At 35.2% G+C, this 21,986-nt stretch overlaps 1 protein-coding gene across 2 annotated transcripts; it reads left to right on the top strand.

Moving 5' to 3' along the window:
* The first annotated feature begins 17,427 nt into the window (after positions 1–17,427).
* LOC131150262 (large ribosomal subunit protein eL14z) lies at positions 17,428–21,133 on the top strand. Of its 2 annotated transcripts, XM_058100872.1 has the most exons (5): positions 17,428–17,661; positions 17,747–17,848; positions 20,357–20,486; positions 20,565–20,677; positions 20,899–21,133. In XM_058100872.1, exons 1-5 carry the CDS (start codon positions 17,659–17,661, stop codon positions 20,953–20,955), a joined length of 405 nt encoding a protein of 134 aa, XP_057956855.1. In that variant the 5' UTR covers positions 17,428–17,658; the 3' UTR covers positions 20,956–21,133. The 2 variants fall into 2 exon arrangements, with proteins under 2 accessions (XP_057956855.1, XP_057956854.1); XM_058100871.1 differs by having other exon boundaries at positions 17,527–17,661; positions 20,565–21,133.
* The last annotated feature ends 853 nt before the right edge of the window (positions 21,134–21,986 follow it).

Raw genomic sequence — 21,986 nt, 5'->3', positions numbered from 1 at the left:
ATATCAACATATGTAGTACCATACCAGAGTCTATACAAGAGCAGAACATGGCTCTAAAAAAACGTAAAAATTGGGTGCCCAAATACAACTCAAAATGGCAACTCAACAAACTACAGTCCTATCACTTACCCAAGTGCTAACGCAGTACACCGGCCACTACGCTTCCTTCACCAAGACGCTAGTTCCGATTACTCGAAAGACCTATAAAAATATATGTACAGTAGGGGTGAGACACCTCTCAGTAAGGAAGAACACAGGTTATATCGGTGTGTGGCATTTGAGTGTTATCATAATACAACATACACGCTGTTGAATGCAATCCAGTACTGATTCACACAGTGCATACATATATGCATACGACGGCCATTTATTCGCGGTCCCGTCATAATACACACACATGATCAGTAATACACAGTGTCGTCACACTCATTGGCCCGAAGTCGGTCCAGAATTTAGGCGTTGGCTCGTAGCCAACCCGCGAAGCACGGGGCCACCGGCACATAGCTAGTCCTCGACTCCCATGGCATCATACTGGTGCTAACTAGTGGATCCACACCCTTCAGCCTGATCTGCCAGAATAGGCTCATGCCCTCGGATATAAAGCCGAACACTCTTACCTACGTGGCAAGCAATAAACAAATGCCCTCGGATACAGAGCCGGACACTCTCAGTACCTGGAATCATTGGAATCACGATCCTATCAGCAATTCCGCATATCACACACACATGCATGTTCATATAACCAAACAAACCACACCCATTTGGTAATATAAATCATGGTTTTCCAAAAAATACAATTTAAACAAAGTCAAGGCACGACCATCCTAATATCACAGTATAAATCACACATACACTTGATTTTCAACAAAACTTGGGATTCAGCCAGTCTCCCCCCTTTTCCCAAAACTGCAATAATGAAAAACTCATAATTTTCCTTATTAAATCCCCCCAAATGAGTAGCCAATACACACACAGGACCGTGGACCACAGTTCCACCGAATCTGATTTTGAAAAGAACCAATATAAACATAGTTCCCCTTACCTTAACCCCGTATAACAAATCCCGAACTCCAAGGCTCCTGAATGGCGAACCGAGTTCCAAAACCTACAAATCACAGTACAAAATATGTTCACAAGATAGTTACCTACAATCAGAATTGAAAATCAAGCCTTACCTCGATTTTTTGCCAAAACCCGAAAACCTCAGAAACAAGATTTCGATCTGTAGAAGTTGTAGAGAATCCTTCCACAATCCTCGTGGTAACTTCCGTTTCCCAATTCTATCAACGATCGATGAAGAAATATATAGAGAGAGAGAGAGAGAGTAGGGAGAGGTTTAGAGAGAGAGAGAGAGAGAGAGAGAGAGAGAGAGAGAGAGATATTTGAGAAACTTAATGAAGAAGAAAAGAGAATTTCCTTTTATAGCCCTTTGACCCGGCCCGATTTCGTCGATGAAATGGTGCCTTCGTCGACGAATCTTTCACTGAATTCGTTGACGAATCGATGGCCTCGCCGACAAATCCTGATATTCTTGTTTTCCAAAACTAGTCGACGACATGGTGCCTTCGTCGACAAATTTTTCACTAAATTCGTCGACGAATCGATGGCCTTGTCGACGAATCCTGATATTCCTGTTTTCCAAAACTTCTTGGCTTCTCCTCGTCGACGAGGCTCTGAATTTCATCGACGAGAAGAACAAAGGCTTCGTCGATGAAATCCGGCTTCGTTGACGAACCTACTCTTTTACCAAAATGTCCCTCTCTTTATATACATAAACTCATTTATCATGGTTCGGGTTCTTACACCATCAGCCAGAACTCCAGCGAACGCACCTGACAGCCCAGCTCTGGAAGCCACCTCTCTCATACTCGCCGCTGCCATTCGTCGTCGTCTCCAGCATCCCTCCCTGCTCCGATCTCCGTCAACCCACGGTGAGTCCCTTTGTAAGCCCCTCTGCCGACACGCGAACACACACACACACATGCATGCAATTTTCATTTTTATTTATTTATTTATTATGTTTCTTTTCTGGTTTTGGTTTGTATTGACATCTAATATTTGGGTTTTTCTTTATTGCTTATGCAGGTCTGTTTAATATTCAAGATTTACGTTTTATTCTTATACTGCATTATTCATTATAATATATACTTAGTTTTCATATTTTAGGCTTTTATTTTATACATTAAAGTGTTAATGTTATGGTCGTGGGATTCTACTATTTTACATTTTAAGTATCCATGTTTATTCTTTTTGTTGTCGTTTTTCTTATTGAAATATTTTAGGGTGTTCTTTGTTTAATATGATATGTATTTAGGGTTTTTGTTGTATGTCTAATAGGTATTTTTAGGGTGTGGTTGTTATTCGGGTAATATTCTAAGATTTTATCATGATGGTATTTATTAATATTTATATTGTAAAGTTTACATTGTTTTAATGTGTAATATGTATTTTATGGTTTGGTTGTTATCTTGTTGTGTTTATTATGTGTTTAATATTTATATTACAAGATTTTTATTATCATAGTCTTGATTTCAATGTGTGATTTCATATTAGGCTTTCTTGAATGTTGGTGTTATACGCATATTTAGGGTTTACTTGGTTGAAGATACAATTAATGTATAATATATGCATATTTAGGGTTTCCATTGCGGGTGTATATTCATTACTTTGTGTTTTTTTTTTATATATGTATATCTAGGTTATATTATTAGGGATGGATTGATTGGCTTTATCATTGAAATTTTGAGTATTATGATACTTACGTGTTATCATATATATAATATTAGTATTATATTATTTCCTCTAATAGCTATTTGAAAATTCGGTTAACCATAGAAAAATCATAAAAATAGGAAATTAAGAGAAAATTCTGAAAATATTTTTGAATTGAATTTCATTGTTTTCTTTATTCATTTTTTTTTTTTTTTTGGTTATTTCAAACATCTACAAAATATGGGAAAATATAAAAAAATCAGAAAAATCAAGAAAAATATTTTGAGACTTGTAAATCATTTTTTGACACCCTTTGAGTTCCAAAAACCTCCCAAACTAGTATTTTCATACTTAGAAAAATCCTATAAGATTTCCAAAATTTGGGAGTGTATTTTATTAAATATTTTCAATTTTTAACCCTATGATTGCAATAAAAAGGGTACAAGCTTTTTAAGCTTCCTGTACCTCAGTTTTAAGGGAACATATATATATTATGTATAGTTTCATATGATTTATTTATTTATTCATTTAATTATTTTGGATATGTATTTATAAATTCACAAAAGGAGTAACCTTAAAGACTTATTAGATCTACTTTGGATAATTTCATAATTAATTAGGTACCGTTTGTAAGAACAGGCGCGTAGGGGGTGCTCGTACCTTCCCCTCGTGTAACCGAACTCCCGATCCTAACTTTGGTAATGCAGACCCATTCTATCCTTAACTGGGTAGTAATTAAGTGTTCTAACCACACTAAAAGGTTAGTGACGACTCCAGCATTACACCATTATTCCCAAAAATTTTAAAAATAATCTTTATTTTGTCATCCCGGGGCACCCACGCTCCCGGGACGTCGCTACAGTAAACATAAATATAGAAATGAGAAATATATAATATGAATGTGAATGTAATGAATGACACAGAGATAACAACATAAAGAGTAATGTAATAAAGTATTATCAATATTAAATGTGGTAGTATTATATGTATTTGGGGTAGGGTATACTCTTCGTCTGAGGGCCTGCTGAGAAAGGTGAGTGCCCTAATAGGTATTAGATGTAACTGTAGGCTGCATAACGTGTTAGGACAAAGAGAAGTTACTTGTATGGGAGGGTAATCTTCCCTATTCTTGGGAATTTCTACCAGTAAATCTTTGTGTGAATGTGTGAGTACGAGATAAACTAACCACCTGAGGGCTTACTGAGTAAGGTAAGTGCCCTGATATGCTTCAGTTGTGACCGTAGGTTGCTTAAGGTATCAAAACAGAGGGGTGCTACTTGTATGGGTGGGTAATCAACCCTATCCTTGGGAACTCTCGTTGGTAAAATACCTTACATGTGTTTGAGTAGGAACAGAGAATAATTTCATAATTGTGGTTTATTTGAAAATAATGAATATACATATATGTTGTACTTTAACCTCATGATTGTTGCATGCTGATTTAATGTATTCCATCCTTATTGAGATATATCTCACCCGATAGTTGAACTTTATCTTTTTCAGGACCTCCGCATGTTCAAGCTTAGAGAGCTCGGGGCTATTTTGTAGCGTTTTTTAGAGAGAGGGTATAGACTTTTGGATGTTATATTTTTTGGTTTTTTTAAGTTTTAAGATGTATATATATGTTTGTGAATACTGGTTGTTTGGAGAATATCTTTTGAGATTATATAGATGTACATACTCTAGTATACTATTGTGGAATTATTATTACTTTCACTGCGTTATTGAGATAATAGGGTATCAAATTCAGGTAAATGGTTAACGAGGTATCTGGGCCCCACTAAGCAGGTTCGGGGTGTCACAAAGTATGATTTTATTTACAATAACACTTCGGACCCTAGTTTTGGATTCAGGGTGTTATATATATACATAAATAAAACAAGTATTCATATTTAGATTATCAAAAATTTGACAACATCTTCCTTATTTTTGTTGACATCTTACTTTTTTCACCTGCGAAAATCCAAATAAAATCATTATGAACAAATAGTATTCCATTTCACATCAAAATCAAACACTTACAAATTAGGTATGTTTCACAAGGATTAAAAGGTCAAACATGGATATAGCTTGCAAAAAATAGAAAAGTAGAATAATATGATTTGGATGCATCCTTATTGTCAAGATTCATTAATTTACTTTATTAGAAAAATGATGGAACAAGTAGTCAATTCCACTTAGTAGGACTTAAAGGTTGTTGTTGTTGTTGTTGTTGCTATTTGTCGTTTATGGAATACTAAATAACAACCCATCTAAGAGCTTACCTAAGTTCACAGGAGAAGAATATAAGGAATATAGCAACCAAGTTTTAGTTTTAAAAATGAAAATTCAAAAAATAAAATAGAAAGAATAAAAATATGAAAATAGCAACAGAAAAAAGCAACCAAATATTATTTAAAAATGCACAAGGATTATTCATTGGAATTATATCCTGGTGTATCTAAGAATATAAGCTAAAAGTCCAACCCAACTAAGAACACGCCTAAAAGCAAGAAGAAATATATATGGATTTAGAATATAAAAAAAATAAAATAACAAATTACACAATTAACAATGTAAAATATAGAGAGAATACTGAGTTTGCCAGTATTTAAACAAACTATTTTGATTCATTCCTTTAAGCCAAATTAAGAACAAAAAATAATTTTAAAAGAATAAATTCCATCATTCAAGATTTAGAATTGTAAACATTTTAACAAATAGGTTTGAGGCATTTCGCCATACATCTTATATTTTTAATTTTTTTGTTTCCTAATATCGAAATAAAGCAAAAACCTCACAACCAAATTAAGCCATTAGACACTCCTTGTGCACTCTAAAACCTAATCTCGAGCTTCTTACACAAACAAATTTGAAAGACCAATCAAAAAGTTGAAAGAACAACTCATAGTAGGGATGTACCAAAATTACCAAAAATCGATCCGAAATGGGACCAAAATGAGTTTTGGTGCAATTTATTGGTTATCGATCTTGGTGTCAGTTTTTAAAAATGAAATATTGTCAATTGAACCTTAGTTTCGATTTCTGACCCATAATTGAACTAGAAAGTCGGTTAATTAATATTTATTATATGTATATCTTGGTATACAAAATGTCGTATAAAACTAGTTATATTTTTATATTTATGTATTTTGAATCATTAATCTTTAATTTTTTTAATTATATATATATTTAAATAAAATTTTGAATTCACAAAATTATAGATTTGATTCAGTAAGATGAAGAACGAAAAAGGTGAGGCAAAGGGCAGACTTTATGAAGGTGGGGAGGCTCTACCTCTTTGGAAAAATTCGATGTGGGACTAGAAGATACAAATAATGCTTGCACACTCCCAGATGGAGGCATTCTTCTCTTTATAAATTTTGTTTTTCCTAGTAAAGAATTCATTATTTAGCTCGACTTACATGCTCCTTTGAGCAGGCTCTGTCAAGTAACTTGCAGCCTGCATGGTTTTTTGGTAAGTAGGCCCAAATATTAAATCATTACATTTGTTTTGGTTTACTTTACTATCTTCAATGTTAGGCCTGGCAAAATGGGTCATGACCCGTCGGGTCACCCGGATCCGCCCATTTAAAACGAGTTCGGGTTTAAAGAAGTTAACCCATTTAATATTTGGACGGGTCACGGGTTAACCCGTTTATAAACGGGTTCTCTGGGTGACCCGCCGGGTGACCTGTTATTTTGGATCCTTAATGCATAATGCCAGGCTGCCAGCTTCACAGTCACGACTCACTCACGCACACCGCACATGCCTTCAGGCTTCAGCAATTCTTAGAGTCTCAGACTCTCAGCCAACACAAAAAAACCCTAAGGGCTCTAACCCGCGCCGTGGCTCTCAAGCTCTCGGCCTCTCCTCATCTCTGACCTCTCAACTCTCACTCTGTCAAATCTCATTCTCAATCCTCGATTCCTCTCCTTTCCTGACTCCTAACTCTCCTCTCCTCTCCTTTGGATCTGGTGCGCTGCAACATGCCGGATGGCCCCGACCTGTCCTCTCCTCTCCTCTGGATCTGGTGCGCTACAACGTGCTGGACGACCCTGACCCGTGCTCTTCTGAGTCTCCTCTCCTCTCCTCTGGTGCGCTGCTACTTACCGGACCTGCCGCTGCTTTGAGCCTGTGAACGATCCACTCCACACCTTGAGTAGCTCGAGTCGTCGTCTCCTTCAGGCTCCATGGACCACAGCGACTGTCAGTCATCCCCAGCTCCATTGACAGACATACCACTTGACTCTTGTGTTTTTTTTTTTTTTACATTTTTTTAAAAATGTATTCATTAAAGGGATGTATTATTTTTACATTTTATGTTTTTTTATTTAGAAATTAATAAATATAATGCAGTATTTTTTTAAAAAAAAATATCATTTTATATGAAATTTAAAAAAAATTAAAATAAGTAAATTATATATTTTTAAACGAGTGACCCGTTACCCGCTCGTTTATTAAACGGATGGGTTAGGGTTGGCATGTGTGTGATCCGTTTAACATCGACTCGTTTATGACTCGACCCGTTTATGACCCGACTCGTTGGTGACCTGCCCAAACCCGGCCCGCCTGCCCGTTTTGCCAGGCCTATTCAATGTGAATGTTCTGTTCATTTAAGTTCCATTTTTGGTTTAAAGACTGAACTGAATTGCTAAACAGTCCTCTCCATTGGTAAATGAATTGTCGGTGTTGGCTCGATATAGTAAAATCAAGAAGTTTGATTTCGTTTTCAGTGTAGATCGGAAGCGAATCGAATGAAATCCTTTACACCCCTAACCCATAGCATCCTAAACTAAAAAACCCAAAAACCAATGTAAAATATTTTAAATTATATGTTCAAAAATTGAAATTGTTCAAACTCACGGAAATTCAATTGTTAGGGAGAGAATAACTCACTATGTAGTTTTGTTCAAAAAGTATAAACTCATAAAATGTCAAAAAGATGGTAAGATTAGACGAAAAAATATAGCATTCATCAAGTAATTTCCTAAATAAATTAATAATTATAAGCAAACAAAATAAACAAGTAAAAAAAAAAAAACTGGTTTAGACCCGATTAAGAGAACTAGGTGCACCATCCTGTTAAGGTGTTATATTAGATGCCGCTCCACCTGTTAAGCAAGTCATAGTAGAATCCCCTTATGAGCTTGAGGCGGGGACGTAGATAGTATTGACCGATAAAATATTGTGTGCCTACTTTTAATTTTTAACACTTTATATTTCGTCATATATATGTTATATTTGATATATTGTGAATGCTGCGCATGATTTAATTTTTGCATATTATCTTTATTTGCACAATTAATATATGCTTAAAAAGACCTTAGGTTATGCGTTATTGATATCTAGTTTAACCTAAGAAAAAGTTTTAAAATTCTAACTCACCCCTTCTCTTGGGAATACACAAATTCCAACAATATTCATAAAAAAAAAATTCAAAATTTTTAAACGAACAATAAAAGTCATTTAAAAATATTTTTTCAATATTAATTGTCATGTATAATAAAACTATTATCGTAAAGTGAATTTTGAAATATAATAATTAAGTAAAATAATTACAGTATTTTTATTTTTATTATAATTTTAAAATTTATATTCTTTTATATTTTTATTTTTTTAATCATATTTTTCTAGTAATTATTTGACTTAAGAACAAAAATGAGCATTTATCCAATAAATTTTTATTTTTATTTTTATTTTTAAAATATTCACCAAATAAATTGTTGGGTTTTAATTTATAATTTATAATTTTAATTTTAATTTTAATTTTAATTTTTTTTTATTTTTATAATTCTTCAAACGAAACAATCTGCAAGTAAATGCCTTAGACCTGGCAAAGCGAATTGGGTCAGTTTATCCGTGACGAATAAGGCAGATTATCAGGTGAAAAAAATCATAATCCATATTCGACTCGTTTAAGTGGCAGATTAGGCGGTTTCGGGTCAGATAATTCATGGTGGATTTGCGGATAATCCATTATTCTCAAATATAATTTTATTAATAATTTATTTTTTATCATATTAATTTAAATTGTATAATATAACTTGCGATTAGTTTGTGTATTAACTTTTTTAGTAACAATATCTATCATTCAATCATTTATATTAATTAACAACTCCTAATTCATGCAAGTAAAACTGTACAATAAAACATAATAAATTAATCTCAAACCAACTCAAAATAGAAACTCAAACCGTGTGACTCGTGTGAGTCTAAAATCTAAACATTATAATTGTTCTTAAAGCATGTGAAATTCTTTAAATACAAGTATTTTCAAATCGTATGAAATTGTGAATCTCTCAAAATAAAACTATCAACAAACTAAAAAAATCTCAATTCATCCTTCAAATAACTTCAAAATCATTTGAATGCCTTGAATTAATTGAAATGCTTTCATTTGTGACATCAAAGCTTTCATCTTCTTCTCCTTGTGTGCCTATCATGAAAGAATTCAAAATATAATTTAAGTTATGAATCGAATAACATAAATTGAACTTATTAATTAGCATCTCAAAAGTTACAAGTTATCAAACTAAAAAAAAAAAAAATACAAATAATTTATTCAACACTACAACTTAAAACAACAAAAAAATAATAATTTATTGACTACGTAATTTTTAGAGATAAATAGAAGCACTAGCTGCGCAGCTTGTGCTAGAGTAGTAACGTAGCCTGTGCTAGTGTATTAATATTCAAATAAAGTCAAACATAGCAAGATGATGCACTAGATGAGGTACGACCTACTTTTTCAGCTTGAGCAATATCTTCAGCAAGTTCTTCCGTATCTACAAAATCTTCAACTGCATTCAAAATTCAAAAGATAAATAAATAAATAAATATTGCATAATACATAGTAATTATAATAACATAGAAATATAATTAAATAAGCATACCTCCTCGACTATACAGCCAATAGGCTTGGCAAAACGGGCGGGCGGGACACCAACGGGTCGGGTCATAAACGGGTCAATGTTAAACGGATCACACACATGCCAACCCTAACCCGCCCATTTAATAAACAGGCGGGTAACGGGTCACCCATTTAAAAATATATAATTTACTTATTTTAATTTTTTTTAAATTTCATATAAAATGACTGTAGACACCCTATTTTTGCCCTAGCCAAATAGAACACTGGGTCCCCTCTTATTTTTATTATTATTATTATTATTATTATTATTATTATTATTATTTTATTATTATTATTTTCCTATATTATTAGTACTTTACTATTATTTTTCTAGTATTTTTATTATCATTATTATTATTTTTCATTGTTATTATTATTACTGGTACTTTTATTATCTTTATTTTATTTTTTACTTTACTATAATTATTTTTATTTTTCATTTATTGTTTTTGATATATTATTATTATTATTAGCATTAGTATCCTATTTTGGCTATTATTATTTTTATTATTATTTTTAGTATTATTGCTTTATTTTTATTAATATTAATACTATTATTATTTTACCAATAGTATCTTAGTTTTTATTTTTACTATAATTATTTATTATTATTAGTAGTAGTATTATTATTATTACCCTATTGATACTAATATTATTATGATAATTATTATTATTATTATTTCCTTTTTCATTATTACCATAAGAATAAAAGAATAAAAAAAAGAAAAAGAAAAATAAAATCCCAAAAGGAAAGTTGTTTTAGGGTTTTGGAATTTTTTTTATATAATGGCAATAAGGGTTCACACAAGGGGGGAGCCAAGCAAAAAAAAAAAACTCCTATTCTCACTAACAGCAGTGCCCCGCGCCCCCTTTTTGCTCCCGGTCTTCTTTCCCGAAGCCTCACCTTCTCCATCTCCTTCGGTTTTCTTCCTCTCTCATTCTCTCAGTCCTCGGTTCTTTCCCTGTCTCTCCTCTGTTTCCATCTCAATCCCCTCTCTCTCTGCACTCCTCGACTCCAGGCCAGCCCCAGCGGCTCTCTAGCAGTAGCAGTTGCAGCTCTGCTCTACGCTCAGCCTCGAAAAGTTCCCCTGCTCCACGAACCAGCCACCACCAACACCACTCCAAGCCCTCTCCAGCCGAGGCAGCCATCACTACAGCCGCGGTCCGCCACCATCTCCGCCGACCATACCCGCACAGCAACCCAGCCGCCGACAACCACCACGAGCCCCTACCTGCTGCCGTCACTGCTGAAGACACGTGAATCACCGATGACCTCCAACTCCACCACTGCCAGCACCACCGAGCATTACAACCACCACTCCAGCAACCTCTGATCCGCCCCCACCGCCGTGAGCACCATCCGAGACCCTCATCATCTCTGGCCATCATCAATCTCTCTGCTGCTGCACCGACCATCCCCACAGTAGCCAACCTCCAGGACCCGAACACCCCGCTGCCAATTTGCTGCCATCCGTGAGTCATCTCCAAACCTCGTGAGTCCCCTGTACGTCTCTGTACACAGGCATACAAACGCACTGGCATGCAATTTCTCATTTATTTATTTATTATCTTTTTTTTTTATGTTTCTTTTCTGGTCTTGTTTTGTATTGAAAACTAACATTTTTTGTTCTTTTTTGTTTTTGTTTTTATTTATGCAGGCATGTGTAATCTTTAAGGTTTTTATTATATATTTATTTTTATATAGGTTTCATGTTTAGGCTTTTATTATATATGTAAATATTAATATTATTGTTATAAGTGTTGGATTACTACTTCATACCGTATTACATGTCCTTATTTATTGCTTGAATATTGGTTTAAAGTGTTCATGCTATCCTTGTATTTTCAATTATTGTAATAAACTCATTTATTATTTAGGGTATCTATGTTATATCGTGTATTTAGGGTTTAGATTATTACATATATACATATATTTTAGGGTTTTGATTAGTTTACATTGCTTTAGGTATATTTAGGGTTTTGTTCATCGTATGTGTTATTTAGGGTTTAATTTGTTTCCACATTGTTATTGTATATTAATGGTAAGACTTCAATTGTTTCCATAACTATTATTGTATATATCCTATATTTATTCTAGGAATTAATCGTTTCCATAATGACTATTGTATATATCGCTATTTATCTTGAGAATTAATTGTTTCCATATGTGCATATATTGAGTTTTGATTATTCATAAGTGAGTATCATTATATTTATAGGATGTTAATATCTTACTATATGCTTGTGTATTATTATTATTATTATTATTATTATTATTATTATTATTATTATTATTATTATTATTACGTGTGATATATCATTATTAGTATTACTATTATTGGTATTATTATTATTATTATTATTATTATTATTATTATTATTATTATCGTTATTGTTATAAGTTTAGTATTGCATTATCATTCTTATTATTGTGTATATATCATTACTATCTATTAGGTGGGTTTGTTATTAGGATATGTCATTAGGTATTATAGCAATTTATTATTATATAGTATATATGACATATGTGTGTCCCTATTATGGTAATTTAATTTCTTAGTTTATTATCTTATTAATATATATTAAAACCTCCCATACTAAGTATTTTCCTATAAAAATTCTATATACAATGTCAAAATTTTGGGAGTATATTTTCTTACTCATAATCTCTATGATTTCATTGCGGGGGTATGAGCCTTTGGGCATCACATACCCTAAGCTCTGAGGGAATATATATATATATATATATATATATATATATATATATATTTATTTATTTTTCATATTTATTTATAAAATCACAAAAAGGAGTAATTTAAAGACTTACTAGATTTAACTTAGGGAAAATTTCAAATTAATTAGGTACCGTTCGTAAGAACGGGCGCGTAAGGGGTGCTTGTACCTTCCCCTAGCGTAACCGAACTCCCGAGCCCAACTCTGGTAATGTAGACCGATTCTACCCCTAACGGGGTAGTAATCATGTGTTCTAACCGCACTAAAGGTTAGTGGCGACTCCGACATTCCAATATTTTTCCTTGAATATTTAAATGATTTTAATTTCGCCGCCCGGGGCACACGCGCTCCCGGGACGCCGCGACAATGACATTTTAAAAAAAAATATTGCATTATATTTATTAATTTTTAAATAAAAAAACATAAAATGTAAAAAATAATACATCCCTTTAATGAATACATTTTTAAAAAAATGTAAAATAAAAGAAAAAACACAAAAGTCAAGTGTTTTGTCCGTCTGTGGAGCTGGGGATGATTGACTGTTGCTGTGGTCCGTGGAGCCTAGAGGAGACGACGACTCAAGCTACTCAAGGTGTGGAGTGGATTGTTCGCAGGCTCACAGCACCAACAAGTCCGGCAAGTAGCAGCACACCAGAGGAAAGGAGAGGAGACTCAGGAGAGCACAGGTCAGGGTCGTCCGGCACGTTGTAGTGCACCAGATCCAGAGGAGAGGAGAGGAGACTCAGGAGAGGACAGGCCAGGGCCATCCGGCACGTTGCAACGCACTAGATCCAGAGGAGAGGAGAGGAGAGTTAGGAGTCAGGAAAGGAGAGGAATCGAGGATTGAGAATGAGATTTGACAGAGTGAGAGTTGAGAGGTCAGAGATGAGGAGAGGCTGAGAGCTTGAGAGCCACGGCGCGGGTTAGAGCCCTTAGGGTTTTTTTTTGTGTTGGCTGAGAGTTTGAGACTCTGAGAATTGCTAAAGCCTGAAGGCATGTGTGGTGTGCGTGAGTGAGTCGTGACTGTGAAGCTGGCAGCCTGGCATTATGCATTAAGGATCCAAAATAACGGGTCACTCGCCGAGTGACCCGCCCAAACCCGGAGAACCCGTTTATAAACGGGTTAACCCGTGACCCGCCCAAATATTAAACGGGTTAACTTCTTTAAACCTGAACCCATTTTAAACAAGCAGATCCGGTTGACTCGACGGGTCATGACCCATTTTTCCAGGCCTAACAGCCAATCACGAGTTAAAATAATAGTTTCAGCATTATTAGACGTAAGAGAACTACATGACATGTTTATCACTTTTCCTCCAATACAAAATGCTGATTCTGATGCAACAGTTGATATTGGAATTGATAAGATATCTCTTGCCATTCGAGAAAGAATCGGATACCTATATTCATGACTTCTCCAAAAGTCCAAAATATCCAATTCTTTCGCACAATCTACTATTCGCTCTCTAAAAAACATTTCTAATTCTGACATTGGAGCTTCTTCATCTTCCCTAGCAAAAGCTTTAAAACCCTTTAAAACCCTAAAAACAAGTATACAACAATAGAAATATAAAAAAATTATAGATGTATAATAAAAGTAAAATAAAATTTGTACTTAAAAAAACATCTTACTTTTAGTGTCACATCAACTGATGTTACAATAGGTGTCATATGACCACGATCATGACTAGTAGTTGCTTCAAAGGAAGGCATTTTCTTAGAAGTCGAAGGGGAGTGGTGCTTCACATACTCATCGAAAAGAGAATGTATCTCATGCTAGATGTCGTTTACTTGATCTTTCCAAGACATTGGTTGCACTTCTTTTAAACAAAAAGATACAAATTGTATCTTGAAACGAGAATCCAGAATAACAGTCATTGCCAAAATTTTACTATAATCTGACCAGTATTTGTCAAATTTCCCTTGCATTTGACTAGCCACATTCCTTAAAAAAACATCATCACCCAATGATACATTAAGTAAAGTTACTTGTACCTTCCATACTCGTTGAAAGTACAAATTTGCAGTTGGATAAGATGTCCAAGAAAAAAGATTTGATAAGTCATAAAAGACCTTCAAGAAACTAGCAATTTTCTCAATTTCCTTCCATTCATCATCATTTGGGTAAAATTTGAAATTCTCCTTACTAAACTTGAATTGGCAAATAACATCTCTATAATACAAAGCACTTTCAAGCATCATATAAGTATAATTCCACCTAGTAGGACAATCTTAGCGAAATCCTCTCACACGTGACACTCTCACCTTTTCACAACATTCATGAAATCTAAACTTTCAATGTTGTGAATGCTTTACATATTTGACATAATCTCGTATTTTGTCTACATCCAAATGAGATAATTTTAGGCCATCTTGGACAATGAGATTCAATATGTGAGTGCAACAACGAACATGAAAAATTTTTCCTTCCCTTACCAAAGCATTTTTCAAGTTCAGATTAGACTTTCAAAACTCTACTAAACAGTCATTGGATGTAGCATTTTCCAATGTTATGGAAAATAGCTTCTTGTCTATACCCCAATTCACCAATAAGTCCATGACTTTGTTACTAAGTGCTAGACCAGTGTGTGAAGGAGGCATGCTTGAAAAACTCAATACTTTCTTTTGAAGCTTTCAATTTTTATCCACAAAATGTGCAGTTAAACATAAATAGCGATCAATATTTAACGAAGTCCATAAGTCCGAAGTAAGAGAAATTCTACTAGAATTATTCAATAAAAGTTCACGAATGTGCTCTTTTTCCTTGAAAAAAACCCTCATAACATCAGCTTTTGCAGTATTTCTTGTCACAAATTTTGTCTCTGAGTTTAATTCTAAAGCCCATTCATGAATTCCTTCATACTCAACAAAAGAAAAAGGCAAATTGTGTCTCACAATTGCCATTGCCAACTTCCTACGTTGTACAGCTTGATCAAGTTTTCATGTATGCAAAGACAACTTTCCATCACCTTGACTCATTAGCATTTGTTTCAGATAATTATTTTTCTTTCCCATGCATTTTTTTTTATGACAATATAAGTTTGATGTCCCAGAGTTCTTACTATGGTAGAGATATTTCTTAGGACAATACTTACATTGTGCATATTGTTCATCTCCACTTTCAATCAACTCAAAATCTGTCCAAATACTAGATGTTTTTTTCCTAGCTCTTTTTACCTATGGAGTTGTTTCTTTTGTAGGTTCCGTGTTTGATGAATTTGGCAACTGAACTTCTTCTTCACTCATTTCATCATTTTGATCAATTGAATTCGCTATTGACTGAGACATTTTTTTCCCAAACCCTTGTAATGCACTGCAAAAAATTATGAAATGGGATTAAATGTTTTCATTGCCCAGCGAATGATTAAATTCATCTTGAAATAGAAACAATGCTACAATGCAAGCCTATAGCAATAACAATGCAGAGATGTCAAAGTATTTAAAATGACAAAGGCCTACAACAATAGCAATGCAGAGATGTCAAAGTATTTAACATGACAAATAATGTAGTTGCTAGAAGTATTTGCTTAGAGCTAAAAATTCATGTTTTCACTAGCCTCCACTAACTTGAACATTAGTTTGTTTTGCCAAATTTCAAATATTTACTGCCTTGTTAATTGTTTGAAAAAAGATTTTGAACAAAGGGCTTTAGTATCATCAAGCGCTTTACTCAACCTATTAGCTAAGACTTTAGTAATAATCTTATACACACTAGAGACAAGACTAATAGGAGCAATAGGTCTAAAATCCCCCACTTTAATAGAATTAAATTTCTTCGGTACCAAGGCTATAAAGGAGGAATTAATGTTTTTACTAAGGACTCCATTATCAAAGAACTTGCTAAAAACTTTCAGTAGGTCCTCTCAACACTCTTGAAATAAAGCAATGTTAAAACCATTCAGGCTTAGAGCCTTATCCCTTTCCATCCCAAAAACCACCCCCCTAACTTCCTCCTCATGAAAAGGTCACTCTAACCAACACATTTGACCAGCAGATATAGGGTTCCAATCTATAATCCCTTTATTACCAGCCTACAGTGATCCTCCTCTAAATACAAGTTCTGGAAAAAATTGGTGATGATAAAAGTAATATGACATTGATTATTAGACACTATCCCATCCCCCACATCTAACTAGATAATCAAATTCTTACTTCTTGTCCTATTAGCTAGTTTACGAAAGAAAGAAGAGTTGCAAACTTGCAATCACCATCCTCAACCCATTTGAATTTGGACTTTGATCTCCAACTCCTTATTTCTTTAAATATCACCTCTACTAGCTCAAACACAAACACCTCGACATGTGAAGACAAACACAAATACAATAGTGAAAGGCATAAAGAGTGGAGCTCGGAGTCGGGACTACCTTAGTTTTGAAGCCCCCTCAAATAGAGGAGATGAAGAATAGTGGAACACCGTCGGTTCTGAATAAAGGTCTTGCTGGTTCGAAGGATCGAAGCTTTTGCTGGTTCGAAGGATCGAAGAGACTCACGAGTCGCAAAGGGTCAGAGACTTGGAGGGCCGATGGCTTCGAAGGGTCGAAGAAGAAGGGTCTCTCACTCTCTTGTCTCTCGTGCGGCCGCCGACTAGTTCCCCACTTCCCTTCTCTGAGTCTCTGTTGGCTGAGGGCCTGAGGCTCAAAATCTCAATTCTCAAGTCTCTGTGGCTAGGGCTCTTTTTGAATGGGAATGGTCGAATGGGGCTGACCTAGGGGCTGGGAGCCTACGACTCTAGGAGTGGGAGGGGCCGAGACTCGAGAAGGGCGTGCCGCATTCGGGCCATGTGGGCACTTGGGCCTTTGAGCTTTGGGCAGTGCCGCAGTGGGCTGGGCCGGCTAGCTTAGTATACTATAGGCTATGGCGGGCAGTGGGCTTTTATGAGTTAATATTTAATAATGTATGCGGGTTGGCGGATATCCGCCGAATAAACCCAACTCGACTCGTTAAGGGGGCGGATATGAAAATAAAAACTCACATTCGACTTATTTAACAAACGAATAATTATGAGTCAATTAAAACGAGTTAGATATAATTGGGATTAACATATTTTTATCTATTTTATCAGGTCTAACAATGCCTCATTTTTTTACCCATCAAATTTTCGCCTTCTGTTTAGTCTTGCCCGTACCCAAACCAACACTTGAGCTCGCCTAACCCAGCCCCTTAACGCACCGCTGAAACAAAAAAAAAAAAAAAACCCTAGATCGGACGGTCCACAAAACACTATAAAACGAGCCTAAAAATTCCCATCCCAGCCCTCCCGTCATTTTCTTTTCCTAAGCTCTCTGCTTCTCACAAGTCATTACTCTGTAAACCCTAAAAAATGGTGAGTATCCCTTCAAACTTAGCAATTCAGATTGTTCTATGCAGTTCGAATTGTGCTCTGACAGATTTAGTTGATTGATTTGTAGCCGTTTAAGCGGTACGTTGAGATCGGAAGGGTCGCTCTTGTGAACTACGGGAAGGAATATGGAAAACTCGTCGTTATCGTCGACGTTATCGATCAAAATCGAGTATGTTACTTCGTTTTCGAGTGTATGCTGTTATTGATGCTGAGAAAAAATGCGGGAAATCACAAGGAAACTAAATAAAAATATTGTACTTTATGCTTATGTTGCGTGTTGTATTAGGGTCAGACGAATGAAGTATAATAGCTCGGCCAAAGGTTTAAGAACAATTTTCTCCTTTGCCTACGGTTTCTCGGTTACCAGACGTTAAACTTTTGTGCTGTTTCTGAGCGTTGCGTCTCAGTACTGTAGCTACAAAAAATGCGCACATACGTATTTGTTCTTTGCTTCTTTGCTGATTTTATGGCTTGCAACTTTTATTTCTGCTTTTTTTGAGTCTAAGCGTAGCTGTCTATGGTAGTGAGCATTTTAGTTTTGTTTAGGTAATGTTATTTAGCACAGCGTGGGTGCCTTTTTGACTAAAAGGAACTAGATTTGCAATTCATGCCTTCATGAAGCAAGAACATTGTTGCATCAGATTATGGAGTATAAATAGCACTTCTGTTCTTATTATGTGAATGAATTGGCTAGATTTGTCATCACAATGTTGATGGATTTGTTTCCTTCTGTAGACAATCTTTTCTTGTCCTTCTGATATCAGTTTTCTCGTTGTATTTTGGCTACCCTCACATTTAATTATTCTTCAAATTTAACCTATGAGGTAGTTTTCATGCAAGTTTTTATCTAGGCTATCCACTCCAGGTATGTTTGAATTAATGCCTCTGTTTAAGTTGTTCATTTATTGTAAGAATAAAGAAGGCCATAGCTTGGATCTTGGACCTTGGCCTTTAGGTTATAGTTGGTTTGCAGAATGCCCATTCCCTGGAATAAGTTAATTTTAGTAGGTTAGTTATAATTAGTTATACAAGAAATTATGTTATTATCATAAAGCAAATAAAAATGTGGTATATTTTATGAATCCATAATAAGGAATAGACAGGGAATAACTATCCCCAAATTTAATCATGGAAATGTTTATTCCTTCTTATTACATGTTGTTTGAAATAATTAGAAATATACAAGGAATAACTATCCCCTTGATTCCCAAAATTTATACTATATTTCATCTTATTCCAAGAATAGCTGTTTTTCCGAACCAAGTAGGCTGTTAGAGTTTTAAGCAATGTTTTAAAATGTGAAGGTGTAAGGCGAGATGTTTTAACCCTTAAGAGGCGAGGCATAAGCCTTGAGGCATGGAGTATAAGCGTTTTGAGAATTTTATCTTTAGATATAAAAATGTAAATAAATTATATATAGTTTAAAAATAAAGAAGAAAATGAGAAAATTTCAAATATAATGTAAAAGAAATTGATATATGTTGCAAACTACTTGTTGGCCTGCTAACTTAAATTCATGGCATAAATCTTGACAAAGATAACTATGCTATTACGAACTTCAAAAAATTTTTATGATTTAAGATACAACTCTTAGTTATTTTGGAGAAGGTTAAGGCTCAAGAGTTTTAGAAACCAACTCAAATTATGACATTCCTTTTATATAAACACATAGTTAAAATTTTCTAGCTAATTCTAACTTGAGAATCACACCCTCACAATGCATAAGCCTCAATTGAAAAGGCGCAAAATGCGTGCCTTTTGTACAAATGCATAGGCCTCAATGTGTCATGTGTTTGCCTTTTTAGAATTTGGTATTTTAGATTGAGCCTCAAGGCATTTTAGGCATGCCTTGCCTTAAGTGAGCCTCAAGGCGATAAAGTTCAAGAGTTTTAGAAACCAATTCATATTATGGCATTCTTTTTATATAAACACGTAGTTAAAATTTTCTAGCTAATTCTAACTTGAGAATCACACCCCCAAAATGCATAAGCATCAACTAAAAAAGCCCAAAAGGCGTGCCTTTTGTACAAATGCATAAGCATCAACATGTAATGCGTTAGCCTTTTTGGAATTTGGTATTTTAGATGGGCCTCAAGGCATTTTAGGCATGCCTTGCCTTGGCGAGCCTCGATCTTTTAAAACATTGGTTTTAAGTAATATAGTTGCTCAGTTTTGCTTGCAATGTTACTTTATCTGGTATTTCAAGTCTGAAGTAAATCATTATCTCCTAGATTTAACATATATTTTCATAATCACTGCCAATTGCCTAGTGTGTCAATTTTTGAGGGATGCTTCTTTTGGTTTGTAGCATGTCTAACCCAATAAACATATTCTTCATTTGATCATTTTCTGGGCAAGTTTTTCTTAAACTATTAGTTAGATTTTACTGTAGACTCATCAGGGTCCACTCCTTCCCCAGACTCTGAGGGGGAGTTTTGTGCACTTGGCTGCTTGATTCATTTTTTTATCAACCATTAGTGAGAATATTTTATGTTTTACAAATTGATGGTTTTAACTCCGAAATTTTAACAAACTCACTTTTTTTCCTTCGATGCTGTCATTGCATATTTATCCGTGTTTTGGGATTTTGATTCATCTGTAACATCAATATCATTAAATCCTTTATGCTTACCATGTGAATAGCCATCTAATGCTGCGGTTTGCTTGCTATTGACAGGCGCTTGTTGATGCCCCTGATATGGTGAGATGCCAAATGAATTTTAAGAGGCTTTCCCTCACAGATATTAAAATTGACATCAAGAGGGTCCCAAAGAAGAAGACACTGATCAACGCAATGGAGGCTGCTGGTAGGGATTGTTATTTTTGCAGAAACTTGAATTCTCCTCATGTCCATTTTTTCCTTAATTGCCCTTCTTTGTTTGCAGATGTTAAGAACAAGTGGGAGAATAGCTCTTGGGGCAGGAAGCTGATTGTTCAGAAGAGGAGAGCTTCCCTTAATGACTTCGATAGGTTTAAGCTGATGTTGGCAAAGATCAAGGTGTATTTCAGTGTTTTATGTTGCTTCTTGCTTCTGTTCAATCGTTGCATACTAATATTTTTAAGTTGTATGACTTAATGCTTTTCTATATAAATTGTAGGTGATAGACTATGATAGATTGGGGTAGAGTTTCTGTGTTTTTCATTTTTTTTTTTTTGCCTTTTCTTCGTTGAGCATATACGCTTTACAAAGCCTAATAGACTGTAAATGTGGATATGCAGAGGGCTGGAGTGGTCAGGCAGGAACTTGGAAAGCTGAAAAAACAGAACGCATCCTAATCATTTTTTTGTTGGGTTTCTATTTTTGTTATGATTATCAGCAAGCTGTATTTCTTGGCTTTTTATCTATTTTGGTTTTCAGGGTCGAAAATTTAAGAGCAGTTTAATGAGACATTTGTATTCTATGGCTGGACCTCATATCCATTGTTTAGTTATTGGGAAGCCTTTTATTGTGGCAGTGTTGCTTTTCTTTTGCGGTAGTAACTGTTATTTTACTTGCATTGATTGGTGAATAACGTTTTGCTTCCAAGGTTTTCTGCAAGGCATGTTTTCCAAGCACTATATTTAAAATTCTGTTGCCGAAAATTGCCGAGGGTGGTCTACTCTCTAATGGTCAAATACAATAATGACAACACCTGATGGAAGCTAGCGTAACCAGCATGGGCAAGGGGCATTAATGGTTCCTTTCAGGCTCTCCATGGATTCATATTTTCGAGGGCTTAGATAGCTCAAGATGTGTCGTGGCACCCTTTTATTGGACGAGTTAACATAACCCTGGGACAATGAAGACTCTTTTGGTCAAGGTTTCTGATACAATTTTCTATTTATGAAAACAAGAAATATAGAAAAATAAATGAAGAGTGTCTTTTAGGATTTTCTGAAGTAATGTTTTTAGGACTTTGGATCTGATACTCTTTAACCTTTGTTTTACCTCATCTCATCACCTCCCTTTGCTGCTGCTAGCTTACACATGTACGCCAACCACCACCATTGAGCCGCCTATTACTGCCAACGGGCAGCTGCTTGCCATCAAACATTGCCACCAACTACTGCCAAGCCCTATTGCCCATCACTGCCAACCACCACTTACTGGTGCTCACCACCGCCCATAACCCCCAACCGTCACCGGCCTCTGCTTGCCGCCATTGATCACCACTCACCAATGCCTATCTCTACTCATCATCCTGCTCTCGCCACCACCTGCCTCCGATGCCAACTGTCATCATCCATTGTCGGCAACCGCCTCTAGCCACCACTACCAACTGCCAACCAGTGCCGTCATTGGCTGCCACCACCCACCTGCAATTGCC

This window comes from Malania oleifera, chromosome 3 (assembly GCF_029873635.1).
Source record: "Malania oleifera isolate guangnan ecotype guangnan chromosome 3, ASM2987363v1, whole genome shotgun sequence".
NCBI lineage: Eukaryota > Viridiplantae > Streptophyta > Magnoliopsida > Santalales > Ximeniaceae > Malania > Malania oleifera.
The sequence above is the reverse complement of the archived record's forward strand: the minus strand, read 5'-3'. Positions and strand labels throughout refer to the sequence as shown.

Coding starts and splice junctions, on each gene's coding strand:
- LOC131150262 (XM_058100871.1), top strand. Junction 17,849..20,356: donor ACGTTATCGATCAAAATCGA/GTATGTTACTTC, acceptor TGCTATTGACAG/GCGCTTGTTGATGCCCCTGA. Junction 20,487..20,564: donor CAACGCAATGGAGGCTGCTG/GTAGGGATTGTT, acceptor CTTTGTTTGCAG/ATGTTAAGAACAAGTGGGAG.